The sequence below is a fragment of the Choloepus didactylus genome, chromosome 1 (genome assembly GCF_015220235.1).
Source record: "Choloepus didactylus isolate mChoDid1 chromosome 1, mChoDid1.pri, whole genome shotgun sequence".
NCBI lineage: Eukaryota > Metazoa > Chordata > Mammalia > Pilosa > Megalonychidae > Choloepus > Choloepus didactylus.
This window is the reverse complement of record NC_051307.1, coordinates 111,860,916-111,879,699: the sequence shown is the minus strand read 5'-3', so window position 1 is coordinate 111,879,699 and position 18,784 is coordinate 111,860,916. Positions and strand designations below refer to the sequence as shown.

The window sequence follows — 18,784 nt, the reverse complement described above, 5'->3', positions numbered from 1 at the left end:
CTATTTTTCTACTCATCTATCCTTAAACTAGACAAAGGGGAGTGTGGTCCTTATGGCTTTCCCAATCCCACTGTCACCCCTCATAAGCTACATTTTTATACAATTATCTTTGAAATTCATGGGTTCTGGGTTGTAGTTTCAAGTTTCAGGTATCTACCACCAGCTACCCCAACTTTAGAACCTAAAAAGAGGGTGGTCTAAATTGTGCTTACGAGTGCCCACCAGAGTGACCTCTTAGCTCCTTTTGGAATCTCTCTGCCACTGTAGCTTATTTCATTTCCTTTCACATCCCCCTTTTGGTCATGAAAATGCTCTCCATCCCACGATGCCGGGTCTACATTCCTCCCCGGGAGTCATATTCCACATTGCCAGGGAGATTCACTTCCCTGGGTGTCTGATCCCACGTAGTGGGGAGGGCAGTGATTTCACCTTTCAAGTTGGCTTAGGTAGAGAGAGAGGGCCACATCTGAGCAACAAAGAGGCACTCGGGAGGAGGCTCTTAGGCACAATTATAGGGAGGCCTAGCCTCTCCTTTGCAGCAACAGTGGGGAGGGTAAATCCTGTGGTAGAGGGCTCAACTCGTCAAACCACCAGTCCCCTATGTCTGTGGTTATGTTAGCAACCATAGAGGTGGGGTAGGCCAATACACCTGCATTCTCCACAGGCTCCTCAAGGGGGCTCTACATATTTTTTTCCTTTTTTTTTTTTTTTTAACTTTTTTTTTTTTTTAAATCAACTGTATGAAAAAAACATACAATAAAAGAACATTTCAAAGAGACCATAACAAGGAAGTAAGAAAAAGACAACTAACCTAACTACTTCCAACATGTTCCTACTCTACCCTAAGAAAGTTACCTAATATAGCAACATTTCTGTGAACTTGTTCCTACTATACCCATCAGAAGTTAACAGACCATAGTCATTCCTGAGCATTCCCAGAACGTTAACTTTACCCATGATAGCTTATCTGTTCTTGGATTATTGTTCCCCCTTCCTTAATTGCTCTCTATTGCTAGTTCCCCTACATTCTACATTATAAACCATTTGTTTTACATTTTTCAAAGTTCACATTAGTGGTAGCATCTAATATTTGTCTTTTTGTGCCTGGCTTATTTCACTTAGCATTATGTCTTCAAGGTTCATCCATGTTGTCATATGTTTCACAAAATCGTTCCTTCTTTTTGCCGTGTAGCATTCCATTGTGTGTATATACATTTTATTTATCCACTCATCTGTTGAAGGACATTTGGGTTGTTCCCATCTCTTGGCAATTCTGAATCATGCTGCTACGAACATTGGCGTGCAGTTATCTGTTTGTGTCACTGCTTTCCGATCTTCCGGGTATATACCGAGAAGTGCAATCCCTGGATTGAACGGTAACACTATATCTAGTTTTCTAAGGAACTGCCACACTGACTTCCAGAGTGGCTGAACCATTATACAGTCCCACCAACAATGAATAAGAGTTCCAATTTCTCCACATCCCCTCCAGCATTTGTAGTTCCCTGTTTGTTTAATGGCAGCCATTCTAATTGGCATGAGATGGTATCTCATCGTGGTCTTAATTTGCATCTCTCTAATAGCTAGTGAAGCTGAACTTTTTTTCTGTGTTTCTTGGCCATTTGTATTTCCTCTTCAGAGAACTGTCTTTTCGTATCTTTTGCCGATTTTATAGTTGGGCTGTCTGTACTATCGTCATTGAGTTGTAGGATTTCTTTATATATGCAAGATATCAGTCTTTTGTCAGATACATCGTTTCCAAAATTTTTTTCCCATTGAGTTGGCTGCCTCTTTACCTTTTTGAGAAATTCCTTTGAGTTACAGAAACGTCTAAGCTTGAGGAGTTCCCATTTATCTACTTTTTCTTTTGTTGCTTGTGATTTGGGTGTAAAGTCTAGGAAGTGGCCGCCTAATACAAGGTCTTGAACATGTTTTCCTACATTATCTTCTTGGAGTTTTATGGTATTATCTTTTACATTGAGATCTTTGGTCCATTTTGAGTCAAGTTTTGTGTAGGTTGTGAGGTAGGGGTCCTCTTTCATTCTTTTGGATATGGATATCCAACTGTCCCAGCCCCATTTGTTGAAAATACCATTATGACCCAGTTCAGTGACTTTGGGGGCCTTTATCAAAGATCAGTCAGTCATAGAGCTGGGGGTCTATCTCCGAATTCTCAATTCAATTCCATTGATCTATATGTCTATCTTTGTGCCAGTTACCATGCTGTTTTGACAACTGTGGCTTTATAATAAGCTTTCAAGTCAGGGAGTGTAAGTCCTCCCACTTCGTTTTTCTTTTTTAGAGTGTCTTTAGCAATTCAAGGCATCTTCCGTTTCCAAATAAATTTGATAACTAACTTTTCTAAGTCTGCAAAGTAGGTTGTTGGAATTTTGATTGGGATTGCATTGAATCTGTAGATGAGTTTGGGTAGAATTGACATCTTAATGACATTTAGCCTTCCTATCCATGAACATGGAATATTTTTCCATCTTTTAAGGTCCCCTTCTATTTCTTTCAGTATAGTTATGGAGTTTTCTTTGTATAGGTCTTTTACATCTTTGGTTAAGTTTATTCCTAGGTACTTCATTTTTTTAGTTGCTATTGAAAATGGTATCTTTTTCTTGAGTGTCTCTTCAGTTTGTTCATTTCTAGCATATAGAAACATTACTGACTTATGTGCATTAATCTTGTATCCCACTACTTTACTAAATTTATTAGCTCTAGTAGCTGTATCATCGATTTCTCAGGGTTTTCCAGATATAAGATCATATCATCTGCAAACAATGACAGTTTTACTTCTTTTCCAGTTTGGATGCCTTTTATTTCTTTGTCTTGCCAGATTGCCCTGGCTAGCACTTCCAGCACAATGTTGAATAACAGTGGTGACAGCAGGCATCCTTGTTCCTGATCTTAGAGGGAAGGCTTTCAGTCTCTCACCATTGAGTACTATGCTGGCTGTGGGTTTTTCATATATGCTCCTTATATTGAGGAAGTTTCCTTCAATTCCTACCTTTTGAAGTGTTTTTATCAAAAAGGGATGTTGGATTTTGTCAAATGCTTTTTCAGCATCTATTCAGATGATCATTTGACTTTTCCCTTTCGAATTGTTAATGTGTTGTAATACATTGATTTTCTTATGTTGAACCATCCTTGCATGCCTGGAATGAACCCCACTTGGTCATGGTGTATGATTTTTTTAATGTGTCTTTGGATTCGATTTGCAAGTATTTTGTTGAGGATTTTTGCATCTATATTCATTAGGGAGATTGGCCGGTAGTTTTCCTTTTTTGTAGCATCTTGGCCTGGTTTTGGTATTAGATTGATGTTAGCTTCATAAAATGAGTTAGGTAGTGTTCCATTTTCTTCAATGTTTTGAAAGAGTTTGAGTAAGATTGGTGTCAGTTCTTTCTGGAAAGTTTGGTAGAATTCCCCTGTGAAGCCATCTGGCCCTGGGCATTTATTTGTGGGAAGATTTTTGATGACTGATTGGATCTCTTTGCTTGTGATGGGTTGGTTGAGGTCTTCTATTTCTTCTCTGGTCAGTCTAGGTTGTTCATATGTTTCCAGGAAATTGTCCATTTCCTGTACATTATCCACTTTGTTGACATACAGTTGTTCATAGTATCCTCTTATAATTTTTTTAATTTCTTCGGATCTGCACTTATGTCACCTTTTTCATTCATTATTTTGTTTATATGGGTCTTCTCTCTTTTTGATTTTGTCAGTCTAGCTAGGGGCTTGTCAATCTTGTTGATCTTCTCAAAGAACCAACTTTTGGTGATATTTATCCTATTGTTTTTTTGTTCTCTATGTTATTTATTTCTGCTTTAATCCTTGTTATTTCTTTTCTTGTACTTGGTTTAGGATTGGTTTGCTGTTCATTTTCTAGCTTCTTCAGTTGATCCATTAGTTCTTTGATTTTTGCTCTTTCTTCCTTTTTAATATATGTGTTTAGTGCTATAAATTTCCCCGTCTACTGCTTTTGCTGCATCCCATAGGTTTTGGTATGTTGTGTTCTCATTTTCATTCATCTCTCTATATTTAGCAATTTCTCTTGCTATTTCTTCTTTAACCCACTGATTGTTTAGGAGTGTGATGTTTAACCTCCAGGTATTTGTGAATTTTCTAAGTCTCTGATGGTTATTGACTTCTAATTGTATTCCATTGTGGTCAGAGAATGTGCTTTGAATAATTTCAATCTTTTTAAATTTATTGAGGCTTGTTTTATGTCCCAGCGTATGATCTATTCTGGAAAAAGTTCCATGAGCACTAGAGAAGTATGTGTATCCTGGTGATTTGGGATGTGATGTTCTGTATATGTCTGTTAAACTTAATTCATTTATCAGATTGTTTAGGTTTTCAATTTCCTTATTGGTCTTCTGTCTGGTTGATGTATCTATAGGAGAGAGTGATGTGCTGAAGTATCCCACAATTATTGCGGAAACATCAATTGCTTCCTTTAGTTTTGCCAGTGTTTCTCTCATGTATTTTGTGGCACCTTGATTGGGTGCATAGACATTTATGATTGTTATTTCTTCTTGTTGAATTGCCCCTTTTAGTATGTAGTGGCCTTCTTTGTCTCTCAAAACGTCCCTGCATTTAAAGTCTATTTTATCTGAGATTAATATTGCTACACCTGCTTTCTTTTGGCTGTAGCTTGCATGAAATATTTTTTTCCATCCTTTCACTTTCAATTTCTTTGTGTCCCTGTGTCTAAGATGAGTCTCTTGAATGCAACATATTGATGGTTCATTTTTTTTAATCCATTCTGCGAATCTGTATCTTTTAATTGGGGAATTTAATCCATTTACATTCAACGTTATAACCACGAATGCATTTCTTGAATCAGCCATCTTATCCTTTGGTTTATGTTTGTCATATATATTTTTCCCTCTCTCTATTAATATTCATTAATGTACCCATACCGAATCTCTTTGGTACTGAACCTTTCTCCATGTCTCTCTCTCCTTTCTTTGTTTCTCTGTCTGTAGGGCTCCCTTTAGTATCTCCAGTAGGGCAGGTCTCTTGCAAATTCTCTCAGCATTTGTTTGCCTGTGAAAAATTTAAGCTCTTCCTCAAATTTGAAGGAGAGCTTTGCTGGATAAAGTAGTCTTGGCTGGAAATTTTTCTCACTCAGAATTTTAAATATATCGTGCCACTGCCTTCTTGCCTCCATGGTGGCTGCTGAGTAGTCACTACTTATTGTTATGCTGTTTCCTTTGTATGTGGCAAATTGCTTTTCTCTTGCTGCTTTCAGAACTTGCTCCTTCTCTTTCGTGTTTGACAGTGTGATCAGAATATGTCTCTGAGTGTGTTTACTTGGATTTATTCTATTTGGAGTTCGCTGGGCATTTATGGTTTGTGTATTTATGGTGGTTAGAAGATTTGGGAAGTTTTCCCCAACAATTTCTTTGAATACTCTTCCTAGACCTTTACCCTTTTCTTCCCTTTCTGGAACACCAATGAGTCTTGTATTTGGACGTTTTATATTATCTATCATACCCTGAGGTCTGTTTCGATTTTTTCGATTTTTTTCCCCATTCTTTCTTTTGTTCTTTCATTTTCCATTGTCATCTTCCAGGTCACTGATTTGTTGTTCAACTTCCTCTAGTCTTGTACTATGAGTATCCAGAATCTTTTTAATTTGGTCAACAGTTTCTTTAATTTCCACAAGATCATCTATTTTTTTATTTAGACTTGCCATGTCTTCTTTATGCTCTTCTAGGGTTTTCTTGATATCCTTTGTATCAGGATATCAATACAGGTACTGTGGTCTCATTGTTCATCTTTAGTTCTTTGATTAGTTGCTCTAGGTACTGTGTGTCTTCTGATCTTTTGATTTGGGTGCTTGGGCTTGGGTTATCCATATTGTCTGGTTTTTTCATATGCTTTATAATTTTCTGTTGTTTTTGGCCTCTTGGCATTTGCTTAACTTGATAGGGTTCTTTTAGGATTTGTAGACCAAATGAAGTCCTTATCTCTATCAGATCTACAGCTTCGTGGAGTACACTTTCTCTAACTAACCAGCAGGTGGCGTCCATGAGCCACCTGTTCTCCACAAGCCAGTTCTCCCCTGCTTTGCCTTTGTGGTGAGAGGGGGAATGAGTCTTGTGGGGTCCAATTAGGTGTATCAAGCTTGCGTGTGTAGTTGGTGTTGCCCGCCCTGTATATGGGGCGTGTCTGGGCAGTCAGGGAGGGGGGTGGCTCTAACAATCAAATCTCCCTGGTGTTCCTGGAGTTTCAAGCTGCTGCAATAGTCTAATCCTTCAGTTCAGTCCTGCCACAGTTTGTCTCTGCCACTGACCCACAAGTCCTTGGTATTGGCATATGGCTCCTGAGACTTGTGAGTGGGTCCCTCTTATAGGTCGTGTACCGCCTGGTCCTCTGTTGAGGGATGACTGTGCTATGTAAGAGGTGAGTACCGTCCCCCCAGGGCAGTTCTGGGCTGCTGGGCTGTGTAGGGAGGCTCCCAGTCAGCTGAAATGATGGCTGAATGGGGCTTTGTTAATTCACACTGCTCCACCTTTCCAACTCTGGGACAACCAGCTGAGGGTGCAGGGAAGGCTAATGTCCACGCCCAGTTTTGTGGTGTGTGTGTGTTATTTGAAGCACTTCCATCACACTGGGTTGTCTGGGGCAGCTCTGGGCTGTGGGGCTGGAGTGTTTCCTATCCACCAGGATGATGGCTGTGAGCAGACACCCCCCTTTTCTTGGGAAGTTGTGGTGTTTAGTGAATTTTCTCAGCCACTGGATTATTGCCTTTTGTCCCAGAGCTCTCTTAGTTCTGCTCCTGTCTTGACCTGCCCAAATTGCAAGTCTTTGGGCTTTCTGTATTGGGCTTAGAGTAATTGTTTTAGAAACAGAAAAAAAAAAAAAAAAAAAAAAAAGTCCTCTTAGCAGATCTAATGGGTTATTGAAATGCTAAGAGACAAAGCAATTAGGGCCATTAAGGAAAGATCCAGGGGGCAGAGAGATCAGTTTTTCTTCAGGATTTGCATATGAGCCTCAGGGCCTGAGCTCTGCCCTTCCCCTTTCTATGTTCACCAGAACTCCAAAAATCCTCCGCTTTTATTTTGGAGTTTTTCTTGCTGGTTTTTGCTATGCCTGTCTCCTCTCTGCTGGGCTGGCTGCTCTCAGATTCTCTGGTGTCTGGTCTCAGTCTATCTATGGTTGGAGTTTGGATCAGTAGAATGAGTTTCCGGTAAGAGCTGCCACTGCAGTTCTCCCTTCTCCTTCCCAGCACTGACGGCCCCTCCTCCCAGGGGACTGAGCCTGGCAGGGAGGGGCGTGGGTCCCCTGGTGGCAAAAAGCTACAGATTTCGCTGATCTCAGCAGTTTGACGTGTTCATGAGTGTTGTATGAAGTATGCCCAAAGCAAAGTGCTCTGTCGTGTCCAGTCCACGCAGTTCCTGGCTTTGTACCTACTTTCCTAGAGGAGGAACTAAAACATACAGGTCACCAGTCCGCCATCTTGTCCCCCCTCTGAGCTTCTCTTTGAAAGACATTTACTAAGCAGCTGTTCCGAAACACGGACCGTGCCAGGGGCCTACAATGCACAATCAGTAAGACATGGTTCTTGTTCTTAGAAAGCCCACATTCCAGCGGTGGAGACCATGTACCTAGGAACACTGACGTTGTGTGATCAGCACTACATCAGCAGGATGAACAAGGTGCTTTAAGATCCTGTCCTTTCCTTTTACAGAGGAGGAAATGAGGCTGTAAGGCCTATAGATGACTTGCCCACAAGTTACCTGGGTATTATTATTGCTGAAGCTTGAATTGAAAACTGCACATCCTATTCTCTAGTGTTGTAGCCACCTATACTTTTCTTTTTTTTAGAAAGTCTATCTGTAAGCACTGAAAGTCCCAAGCTAGATATGTAATGACAAATACCAAGCTCACATCTCAGCACCATCAAGGAAAACATCCTTGGTTTGGGTTGGTAGCAGAATTGTGCAAGATACTATAGTAAGAGGTTAAGCACATGGAACTTAGGAGGAGCCAAGATAGAACTGGATTCGTTCTTAGCCTTCTCACTCAATATGTGGCCTTTGGCAAGTTACTCAAGCTCACTAAACTCCAGTTTCTTCACCTGTAAAATACATTAATAGTAACTAACCTTTTAATTGAGATAACAGGGAAAATGTTTAGTACAATGCTAAAACATTGGAAGTACTCAATAAATGTTAACATGGTATTGTAAGAAAATACATTAAAAGATGAAGGCTTTTTTTTCAGATCTTACTGGCATCTGTAACTTGCTATGGTCTACAGTTCTCACAGAGATGAAAGTTTTTCTCCCAAGGAAAATGTTAGGTTTCCTAATAGCCTTCCATGAAATACGAATTCTTTGTTCTACTTGAAGGTAAGCCTAGAGAAAATAAAACTGAAAGAAAAATGTGCCTTGCTAGGCTCTCAAGTATTATTTTTCAATGGTTTTCGTTGTCTGAACATAGGTACCTGTCTTAAAACAAGTATGCTATTTGCAGTCAACACTTAAAAGACATACCACTTTTTTAGAGTTAAGCTTGATTATTTCTGGATATATTATCACTTTCTATTTGTCTTTGAAAAATCTCTTCTTAAAGCTCTTGTTCAAATAAACATTTTTCATCTAGTCCAACCCCTTTCCCCAGGAAGTAACTAAAAAGATCCTACACAAAAGACATGACTGTCTTAGGATGATGCTTTATCATACTCTAAATCACAATGAACAGACTTGATCAGAAAGATTTTAAATGGGAACAGGATGAAAAATAAAACAGCACATATACCATACTTCAAATTCCTCTAACCACATACCAACACCAAATGATTCTCTCTGCCTACTTTTACCTTGAAATTTCTTGTGTTCTCCATTAATAAAGTACTCTTAAGATGATTTAAGGAAGTTTAGATGGTAGGTGGTAAAATATATTCATCTTATAATATTTTGATACTGAGGACATTTTCAGTTTCTCTAGTAGTGTTTAAGCTTGGTCACAACAACTGCAAAACTGTCAAAAAATAACCAATTGAGGAATTTATAAACAGTCAAGGGACTAGTTGAACACAATGTAAATACTTTCTTGATGAAACACAGGGCCTGTACTCTCAAATTTCTTTTTATAATATTGTAGTTTTTAAAGTATGAAATAAGTTTGTGCTAATTCCATCATAACATCACTGCATTTTAATTACCTGTTTATCAGCCTCCCATTAGACATGGAGCTTCTTGAGTACTGGGACCGTCATGTTCACCTTGCCCTGAGAAACGCCTGGTACACATAGGTACCACATTATTAGCTACAAGATTGATGAATAATATTTCTATTCAAATGGTATAAGTATACTTATTCATAAATAGTAATATCCTAAAATAGTCTGTAATCTGTAATTTAAATTATAAGAAGGCTTTATGCTAAACCATTTCTTAGAATTATAGCTTTGAGGCATTTTATTATAAAAAGTTGGTAATCATATACATTAACATGAACTTAAAATTTTTATCATACATTTACTTCATTTTTTAGCTTGACCTTCTAGTAAATCTTTAGCTTCATTGATTTTGGCTGCTAAATAAGGAGATCCTCCTACAGAAAGAAAGAAAAAAAGGAATAGTTATAGGGATACTCAATTTCTGCTTGGTGAAAAGCTACTTTCTTGTTCTCCGAGCTTTCTGAAAAGTGAAATGAGCAAAACAGTTTTAATCTGTAATGTAAGTCTGCAACTGGATCACCAAGTGTATGGTAATACATTTGAGCAATGGGAAATAAAGTATTCACATGAGGGAGATGTTCACAAAAATGGCACCGTTTTAGAAAGCTTTAAAAAATTGATAGAAACATGATTAAAGAAAACTATACACACTATGTGCCTTTGAAATAGTATACATTAACCTATTCATGATGATTCCAAGTCAGTAAATAACACCAATTTATCCTACCATGATATTCTCAGAGGCTTTTGAACTTTTTTGTAGGAAAGGCCTCAGTTTGAATTGGGTCCCTTTTCTGTCCTTTATAGTTTTCAGTGTCCCTTCATGATGTCATCCATAGCTTCTTTCCTGTTAATCTGTTGGAGCAGTGATTCTCAAAGTGTGATCTCTAGACAAGCAATCTTTAGCAGCCACAGGGAGCTTGGCAGAAATGCAAATTTAGGGGCTTCTACCCTAGACCTACTGAACCAAAAGCCCTCCAGGTAATGCAAACTAAAGTTTGTAGAAGAGATGTGAAGAGAGATTACCAAGCAATTATACAACCCTATTAAATGGTGAAACTCTGTTTCTTAGTGAACGTCCCTATACTAAAAGTAGAACGATCTGAGCTCTGGAACACGGACTTTGTGGTCTATATTGTGGTGTTCAGAGGAATTATTTCTTTCTTTCAACTTAGCCAAGAACGGTGGGAAAATGTTAAAGCTGCTTAAAAGTGTATCAGAAACTTATAAATGACACCTATTGGTTTTTAATTATGTAGCCTCTAGTTCAAAGGATCTAAAACAGATGGGGGAAAATTACTTTTTTAGTTTCATTAACTGAAATTTAACATTTCCTTCAATTTAAATGTGGGCCATAAAAACCAAAAAACAGTATTACAGTAGTTGTGACTGTCAATATTAGAAGTCACATTTTATCACAATTGGAGATCACAAAACACTGTTGATGCTTACCGCTACTACTTCCAAACAGTAGTAATTAAATCTGCTGATTATTCTTTAAATAGAATTTTCATTAAGAATTTATTCTTTTAAGACACCAAAAACACATGCATCTGGCTTGGGAGACAGTATTCATGTAATAGATGTAGACATTTCCCTTGTAATGCACCAAGAATTAATTATTCCACTAATAACAATTAGAGTTAGTCATTCTGGCAACATGTATAACGAGTTCAATGACTACTTAATACTTACCCTTGTCTGGGTGATTTAAGAGCATAATTCGTCGATGAGCATCTCTTATTTTTCCTTTATTCGCAGTTGGGCTAATTAAAAAAGGAAAATTTGTTTACTTAAGTCTACTTCTGAACCACATCAAAAAACTGTACAAAAGGGTCAATTAAAGATACTGTGAAACTGTAGTAAGTCAACACATGACAGTATAAATAGCTGCTTAGAAACATCTTCCCTATATTGAAGTAAAATAAATATTCTGAATTGGAACCAAACCACTGAACAAAAATTTAGTTGAACTTGATAATATTCGATGCAACACCCCTTTTATTAGAAAGGAAAGCATGTTTAGTATTTGGAAATGGAGAATTTCACTATAGAACATGTGTTATTCAGTTACAGAGAACACTGACCACCCTATCTTTTAACACACTTACCTTTCGGTGATTGAAAGCGCAATATGCTTTCTCATTTGACTTTTGTAGAAGTGTATTAAATGTTAAATACGTACATGGAAGGAAGGAGCAGTAAGGCTCCACTGACTAGAACTGATAACACCAATCTTCCTGGAAACACCCCCCATTAATGCCCTCTTAACAAAAGAGTGGATGTCTTGCATGTATTTCCTCATCTCTACTATTGTAGAAAAATATTGGGGAGTATTTTACCTTACACCTAGTATTAATGCTGCTTCCCGTTTTGTCATTTTGGGCTCAAACCCACCTCTGTAATAGCCACCACTGAAGGCCTGAAAGAGGAAACGCATTAGTAAGGAGAGACTAATAAACTGAAAATTACTAAGAAAATATAACTTCATAGAACCAACAGAAAAAGTAAGGCATTTCACAGAACTTTAACTGCAATTCCCTTGGTACTTTACCTTTACAAATAGCAACAAATAATATTTTAATGGTCATTAAACAGATCCATTTTTTCTGAGACAACCTACATTGTCTTGGAAATTTTAAAGACAAGTCAACAGTGACTAAGCCAATTCTTCCAGGAGTGAAGGAAAGATTATTCCAAGTTAGCCATGTTCTATATAAATTTCCTCTCAGAATATGAGAATATCTTTTAGACAAGTGCCTCAAGAGGCTTTAGGTGTCTCCTGGGACAGTGGTTCAAGAGTATTTTGAGGTTCAAGGCAAAAGACATAAAGAGAAAAGATCAGGTGATCAAGTCCTCTGACCTTGTTATATCAGAAATCACATCAAGTCTATCACCATTTTGTTCTGTCACATTCAGTCACAACGTAAAAATATATATTAAACAGGAGGTCACAGCCAAATTCATTCTGAACTATGACAGCAGAAGGCACTATGATGTGATCATCACACCATCACAGTTAATTATCCTACAGGTAATTAACTGCACTGCTACAGAATTATCAAGGTGGGGAATGTCAGGACCCCACAATAAGCTGTGGTTACTTTACATACTTCCATCTGCTTGTGATGCAGAACAGATGGAAGGAGAACAAGAATGTGGACAGACAATGCTTAAGTTAATAGTACGTAAGCAACAAAAAGTGATATTAACTTTCACTTGTATCTTAATATTAAAATTGTTAGCAACTTCCCCCAACTCTATCACATGTGACATTGTATTTTTTGGAGTAGCCATTACAAAGCTCAGAACTTGTAACTCTCCTTGTGGGAAGCAAGAGAAAGAGCCCAAAGCAATCACTCAGAACTTTATGGATGTTTGGAAATTTACCCTCCTCAGTGAGGCTCGAGGCTCTAGGCTTAACACATAGGCAGCAAAGAATCAGCAAAAATGTTTGGTAAGCCTTACAGATTTTGGAAGACTTTGAAAAACTTGTTTCACTTGAGGTTCCACATGCTTCATGGCTTGCAAAACATAACGGCCTAAAAACAAAAGCAATAGAATAAATAAACCCCCAATCTCCCCTGCTTCACTTCCACCCCCCAAACCATCAACAAACCTGCAAATCCTGCAGCTGCAATGGTTAGTCCAACTGCTACCACTGTACTGGCCTGGTAAAGGAAGTAAGAGTAAACGTTTACATCTCTAATTTTCACTCTTCCCTATCCTGCTTATTCCAACTCAACTCATTAATTTCATTTCAATTGGAGGAACAACTTTTAAAGTGAAAATATTCTGCCCAGTGATCTTTTAAAACCACTGCAATTTTTAAATCCAATGCATTGTAAAATAATGTAAAAAAAAAAAAAAAAAGTACGTATTTTCACTATGATAGAAGAGAGCACTCGATTTGTTTATTTACTTCTACGATACTGTAAAGGATGATTCCCCACCTTTGAAAGCTGCTTTTTCAACCCCGGACAAATGAAGTGACATAAAACTTGAATCAAGACTTAGAGGAGGAGGAACTGTTTGCAGATGATTCTCATAAAATTCTGATAAAGCATTTTCAACGCTAAACGTGGACTTAACGAAGACCAATGTTTCACATGCCTCTGGTACCGACACGCTTCACGAGAACAGAACAACAGGAGAAACGCCCAAAGATGTACAGAAACCAGCAAGAAGAGATCTATATGAGCATGAGCGAAAGAGGTAGAAGTCTCCTCCAAAGTGGAGCAAGTACCAAGAGAATATGGTGGGGAAGGCCCGGGAAGAGCGAGCCAACAGCTTTGCGTCCTTCAGGGTCTCACTCTCGGTCCGGCATTAAGGCACACCACCTTAGTTCCTCTCCTCCCAGGCCGGAAGCTGAGGTGGGGCCAGGTCCCGAGGTTGCCCAGGAGACCAGAGGCCTCACTCACCATGGCTCCGGCTCGGCTCCCCTGCCTCCAACGGGAGCGCCGTTCATCCCAGCCCAGAGGCCGCGGCCACCAACCCACGTCTCTACCACAAAGCGACGTGCAGCTACAAACTGTCCAAGCCTCGGCAAGCCTGGAACAACGTCAGTGACAGCCGCGAACTAGGCCGGAAAACTGTCGTAAAAGGGAAAGGGAAGGCGGGGAAGGTCGTTCACGCAGCAGATGGGCGGAGAAAACGACTTCGGATTGGTTTGTGGTGAGCTTACCGGGCTCTAGGGTGGCGCTTCTCGGGGTGCTGCCTGCCCTTTGGTTTTCCTTCCTCACCTTGCTCTTGAGCCCAAGACGTTTGGAAATTCTCGTAGGAGGGAGTATGGGTACGTAGGGGCATGCACAAATGCAGTGCAGCCTTTGACCATTTCCCGCCCCCCCATATCTCTCAGCACCTCGCTTTGCCATTTACTTTCTATATACTTGTAATGGGTAATGAATATCCTTAAACATGCAGTAGCAGATTCCACCACGAAGCCAAACAAATGTACAGCAATCCAGTGTATCAAATGTGAGGATGTCTCAGAAAACCAGATGAACAAACCACACTGTGTTTCAGAGTTTGCTCTGTTGCACTCTTTTATTTAAAATAATTTTATATAAATATGTGACTTGACGGGATCTTGTGTGAATACTTAACATTTTCAGTTTCGTAGGATGGGATTACCAGTTAAAAAACACTTATGAGATTTCAGAATCCCCACAAGTGAAAAATGCTATTTAAAATTTCTCTCCATTCCTCCCAAAATAAGTAGGCATCGGTTTCACATATTCTTAGGTAAACGCTTGAGAAGAGAAAAATAATGAGACAGTAATGGAAGTTTTACAGTGCAGTGTTTGGATCATCTGAACTGAAATTGCCAGTTATTCTGCAACTCCCCAAATCCAAATCTCAGGGACTTACTTCCCATTTAGAATGTACAGTTTTAGAAATTTGTTTACTTTGCAGTGAAATTCTGCTTTAATGATTTGTTTGTTAGACAAACATGCACATTTCTTGGCTTTGTTTAAGATTTCTGTGAAGTAATTTATTGTCAACAAGTGATTTAAGATGACATCCAGCACCAAGGCAATAGCATTAATTGTAGAGCTTCCTCTTTAGTGTTTCTTTAACTTGGCTTTTACCCAAGAACTACAAAAGAAAGACATAAAAAAATCAAATTAGGCATAAGACCTTGGGCCTTAATGGGCCAGAAACAAACTAGAATGTTGCCTGAAAGAAACTATTATATATATTTATATATTTGTATCTACAAACTATGACATACAGTTTTGCTTGAGAAATAGTTTATTATACACAAGCCCATCCTCAGGGACCTGGAAGTGGGTAACACAACCAGACACTTCACTGAGGCAGAGATAGCTCTATTTTTGGAGGCAGATCATTCTAGATATACAACCTGGCTATGTCACTTGCTAGTTTTGTGACTGTGCAAGTTATTTATACTATGACTCTGAGTTTCCTCATTTGTAAAACAAGAATGGTGACTACATTGCTGAATTGTGAAGATCAAAGATTAGGTACAGAATGAGCTCTGCACATAACCATCACTCAGTGTGTAACTATTATTATTATGAGGGAAAATTAGTGTGCAGAGGTCTTCCTAATTTTCATGATAACTCACTCCTGGTTGTACGTCTGGTAATCCCTTCCTTATGGGATAAGAGCCTGGAAAGAGACTTTAAAAGTAATATTTTTAAATGTCCATAACTGTTGAATGGATAAACAAAATGTGGTATAGCCATACAATGAAATATTATTCAGCCACAAAAAGGAATGAAGTACTGATACTTGCTACAACTTGGATGAATCTTGAAAACATTATGCTAAATGAAACAAGTTAGTAACAATGGACCATATATTGTATGATTTCATTTATAAGGAATGTCCAGAATAGGCAAATTTATAGAGACATAATGTAGATTAATGGTTGCTTAGGGCTGGGGGTATGGGGAGGTTAGAGGGTAACAGCTGAGTAGTACAGGTTTTCTTTGGGGGGTAATGAAAATGTTGTAAAACTGATTAGGTGTTGGATGGACAACTCTGTGAACATACTAAAATCCATGGAACTATACACTTTAAATGAGTGAATTGGATAATATTTGAGTTATATCTCAATAAAGCTGTTAGAAAAATTCATTCTGACACCACCTTGGAGCATCTGCTTGACTCTCTATTTATTATCAAAGGGCCAAAAATACAGCTGCTTCTGGTAGCTGTAGGTTTTCTCTCTAGTGCTGACAAGTCTCAGTGCCCACACTTTTACTTCAAGGATGGGTACACAATCCAGGTGGGTTAATTTGAAACTTCTCAGGGATTGCTACAAGAGAGAATTGCTTTTTCTGCTGGCTTGCTAATAGCCATGTTCCTCTGCTCCAAGAAGGAAACCATTAGCAGTATGAGAAAGAAGCCTAATAGAGCAGAAAACAAAGCCAAGAGATTGAAAAGGAGAAGAGAGGAAGAGAGAGAACTGACAGCATCATGTGAGCCCTGGGTCCAACTGTGCTTCAACACAGTCCTCCTTTGTTTCAGTGAGGAGACAACAGTTTCTCCCCTTTTACTTAAGCTAAGTTAAAGATGTGTTGTACTCAGTGGAGACTGAAAGAATTCTGAATAACTCATTGTACCCACTATTCCCGTGAATGCTGAAGTCTACCATCAACATCTCACCTCACCAGATGGCTGCAGTGAATGTAGTGGCAAAACAGAAATACTGTAATGAAAATAGTAATCTCCACAGATATCTGATACTCTAGAGGTGGTTTGTATGAATGACCTATGCTATAGTACCAAACAACCCCCAAATCTCTGTGGCATCCATGCAGAGACTTTTATTTTTCACACATGTTACATGTAGGTGGCTGTAAGTAGCTGCCATGTCTCTGATTCACATGTCTTCTTATTCTAGAACTCAAGCTGAAGGCACTGATCCATATCTGGAACATACTTTTCTTGTAGCGGATGAAAAGAACAAGAGAGCTAGTGGAAACATGATGGCTCTTTAAGCTTCTATTCAAATATGGCATATGATATGTCCACTGTCATGCCATTGGTCAAAGCAAGTGTCATGGCCAAGTTCAACATCAGCAGGGCCAGATATATACTCCTATATCACATAAGACATGGATATATTGTTCACTTTTAGGAAAGGAAAGTGAATACTTGAGAAAAATAATGCAATCAACCACATGGATCAATCTCTTTGTCTATATGAGTGGGATTAATGGGGGTTGTCTGCCTCAAGAAAATATAACTACCCCTTCTTAATGTGGGAAGAGGGTGGCAAGAAGCTCCCACAGTAAGGGTCATTGTCTTCACACTCAGCACAGCTAAGATTCCATACCATCTCGTTACTACAGCAGAAATTTTCCTATACTATCCTGGCAGTCTGTTGGGTTTTATTCCGAAAGACTTCTTTGATGGTTTGGAGTTGCATATACCCCAGAAAAACATGTTCTTAAATTAATCCATTCCTGTGGGTGTGAAACCATTGTAAATAGGACCTTTTGATGAGGTTAGGTCAGTTAAGGTTTAGCCCAATTCAATCAGGAGGGGTCTTAATTTTTATTATATTTTTAAAGTGAGGTATATTATGGTGCAAATATATAGGGAAGGAGAATCAGAAAGGATTCAACCACATCTTACTTCCTCCTCCCAAATTTGTCAGTCAGCTTGGGGAGGACTAAGTGAAGGGTGGTAGGGGATAGCCAGAAGTATTCCTCTTGCATTGTGGCTTTCAAATTTATTTTGACCATGACCCTTAGTAAGAAATACATTTTATATTATGACCCAGGGAACAAATACTTATAAACATATATACACTCACACACACAAACACAAATACACATCACTGAAATGAATGTTTTATGAAACAATACTCCTGCTTCATGAGATACCTACTTGTGGTGGTGGATTAAATTATGTATACCAATTTAGACATGTTCTTGGTCTTGATACACATTCCTGTGGGTATGAATCCATCATAAATAGGAACTCTTAAAGATGTTATTTTAGTTAAGGTGTGATTCAACTGAATGAGTTTGGGCTTTAATTCAGATTACCTGTGTCTCTTATAAGCAGAAGAAATTGAGACACATATAGAGAGAAACCATGGGGTGGAGTTGGAAGCTAGAAGTCAATGAAACCTGGAAGAAAAAGGAGAAGACATGCCTATATGAGGGGAAAACCAAGAAACCAAAGGATTGCTGGCTAGCCAGAATGCTACCCACCCTGGGGGGAAGCAACCCTTCTAACCAATGCCTTGATTTGGACTTCTTAACTTCTGATACCATGAGCCAATAAATTCCTGTTGTTTAAGCCAGTCTGTGGTATTTGTGATAGAAGCTCAGAAAACAGAAACCCTGGTCTTCACTTTTTCTTTGGGAAAAAAAGAAAAAAAAAGATGCTGGAAAACCCATTACATTCTCAGCCCACTAACAGCCTGAAATTTGGAAGATATTACTCTACAAAAATCCCCACTGGGAAATATGAAACCAGACAAAGGTTTTTTGGTTTTTTGTGTTTTTTTTTTTTCTAGAAATTTTGTGCCAGATGTTGTGCTTAATACTTTATATGAATTATTTCATTTCACCCCAAGATGGCCTTTAGGGTAATATATTACTTATTTCTGTTTTGTAGATGAGGATATCTTGCTGGATATGTTTTGTTTTCCCATCTAGATCCACTGTCTACCTTTTTCTACCCTCTTATGTACCCCAGAGGAGCACAGGAGGTTAAGAGTCTTATTGCATCAGGTTCAGTTACATTCATGATCAGGAGGCTGGAGGAGCATGAGTTTATGGTCTTTATTTTCTCATCTCTCTTCCTGCTGGTTGTCATAGACTGGCTGAGGTCCTCCACAAAAGAACACAGCTCCTGTTTGGTGTGTGTGTGTTTTCTGTAACTAGGTCCACCTATTGTTCCTTTAGATCTAAGGGTAGTGTCAACTCCATTGGTCTCCATTGCCATGCTAGACTCAGGGAACTGGGTCCTCCTTTGCTAGTTTCTCTTAATCCTGCCCATATCTTTGTAAACAGTCCCTTTATTAAATTCTCCTCACTTACTCCATTTGGGTAATGTCTGTTTCCAGCATGGATGGAGACTGTTGTTAAGAGGCTAT

General features: G+C 38.7%; 1 protein-coding gene across 2 annotated transcripts; it reads right to left on the bottom strand.

Annotated features, from left to right (window-relative positions):
* Positions 1-9,412: 9,412 nt before the first annotated feature.
* Positions 9,413-13,787, bottom strand: DNAJC19 (DnaJ heat shock protein family (Hsp40) member C19). 2 transcript variants are annotated; one of them, XM_037839843.1, is made up of 6 exons: positions 13,620-13,787; positions 12,818-12,869; positions 12,667-12,740; positions 11,541-11,620; positions 10,894-10,964; positions 9,413-9,572 (listed from the first exon to the last, which is right to left on the bottom strand). In XM_037839843.1, the coding sequence occupies exons 1-6, from the start codon at positions 13,620-13,622 to the stop codon at positions 9,502-9,504; spliced, it is 351 nt and encodes a 116-aa protein (XP_037695771.1). In that variant the 5' UTR covers positions 13,623-13,787; the 3' UTR covers positions 9,413-9,501. The 2 variants fall into 2 exon arrangements, with proteins under 2 accessions (XP_037695771.1, XP_037695776.1); XM_037839848.1 differs by lacking the exon at positions 13,620-13,787 and adding an exon at positions 13,445-13,579.
* Positions 13,788-18,784: the final 4,997 nt, after the last annotated feature.

What these genes read in the sequence shown, in the direction of transcription:
- DNAJC19 (XM_037839843.1), bottom strand. An exon ending in TTCAAAGTCTTCCAAAATCT is followed by an intron (nt 11,621 to 12,666) that starts GTAAGGCTTACC and finishes TTCCTCTTTCAG; the next exon opens with GCCTTCAGTGGTGGCTATTA. An exon ending in GCATTAATACTAGGTGTAAG is followed by an intron (nt 10,965 to 11,540) that starts GTAAAATACTCC and finishes TTTTTTAATTAG; the next exon opens with CCCAACTGCGAATAAAGGAA.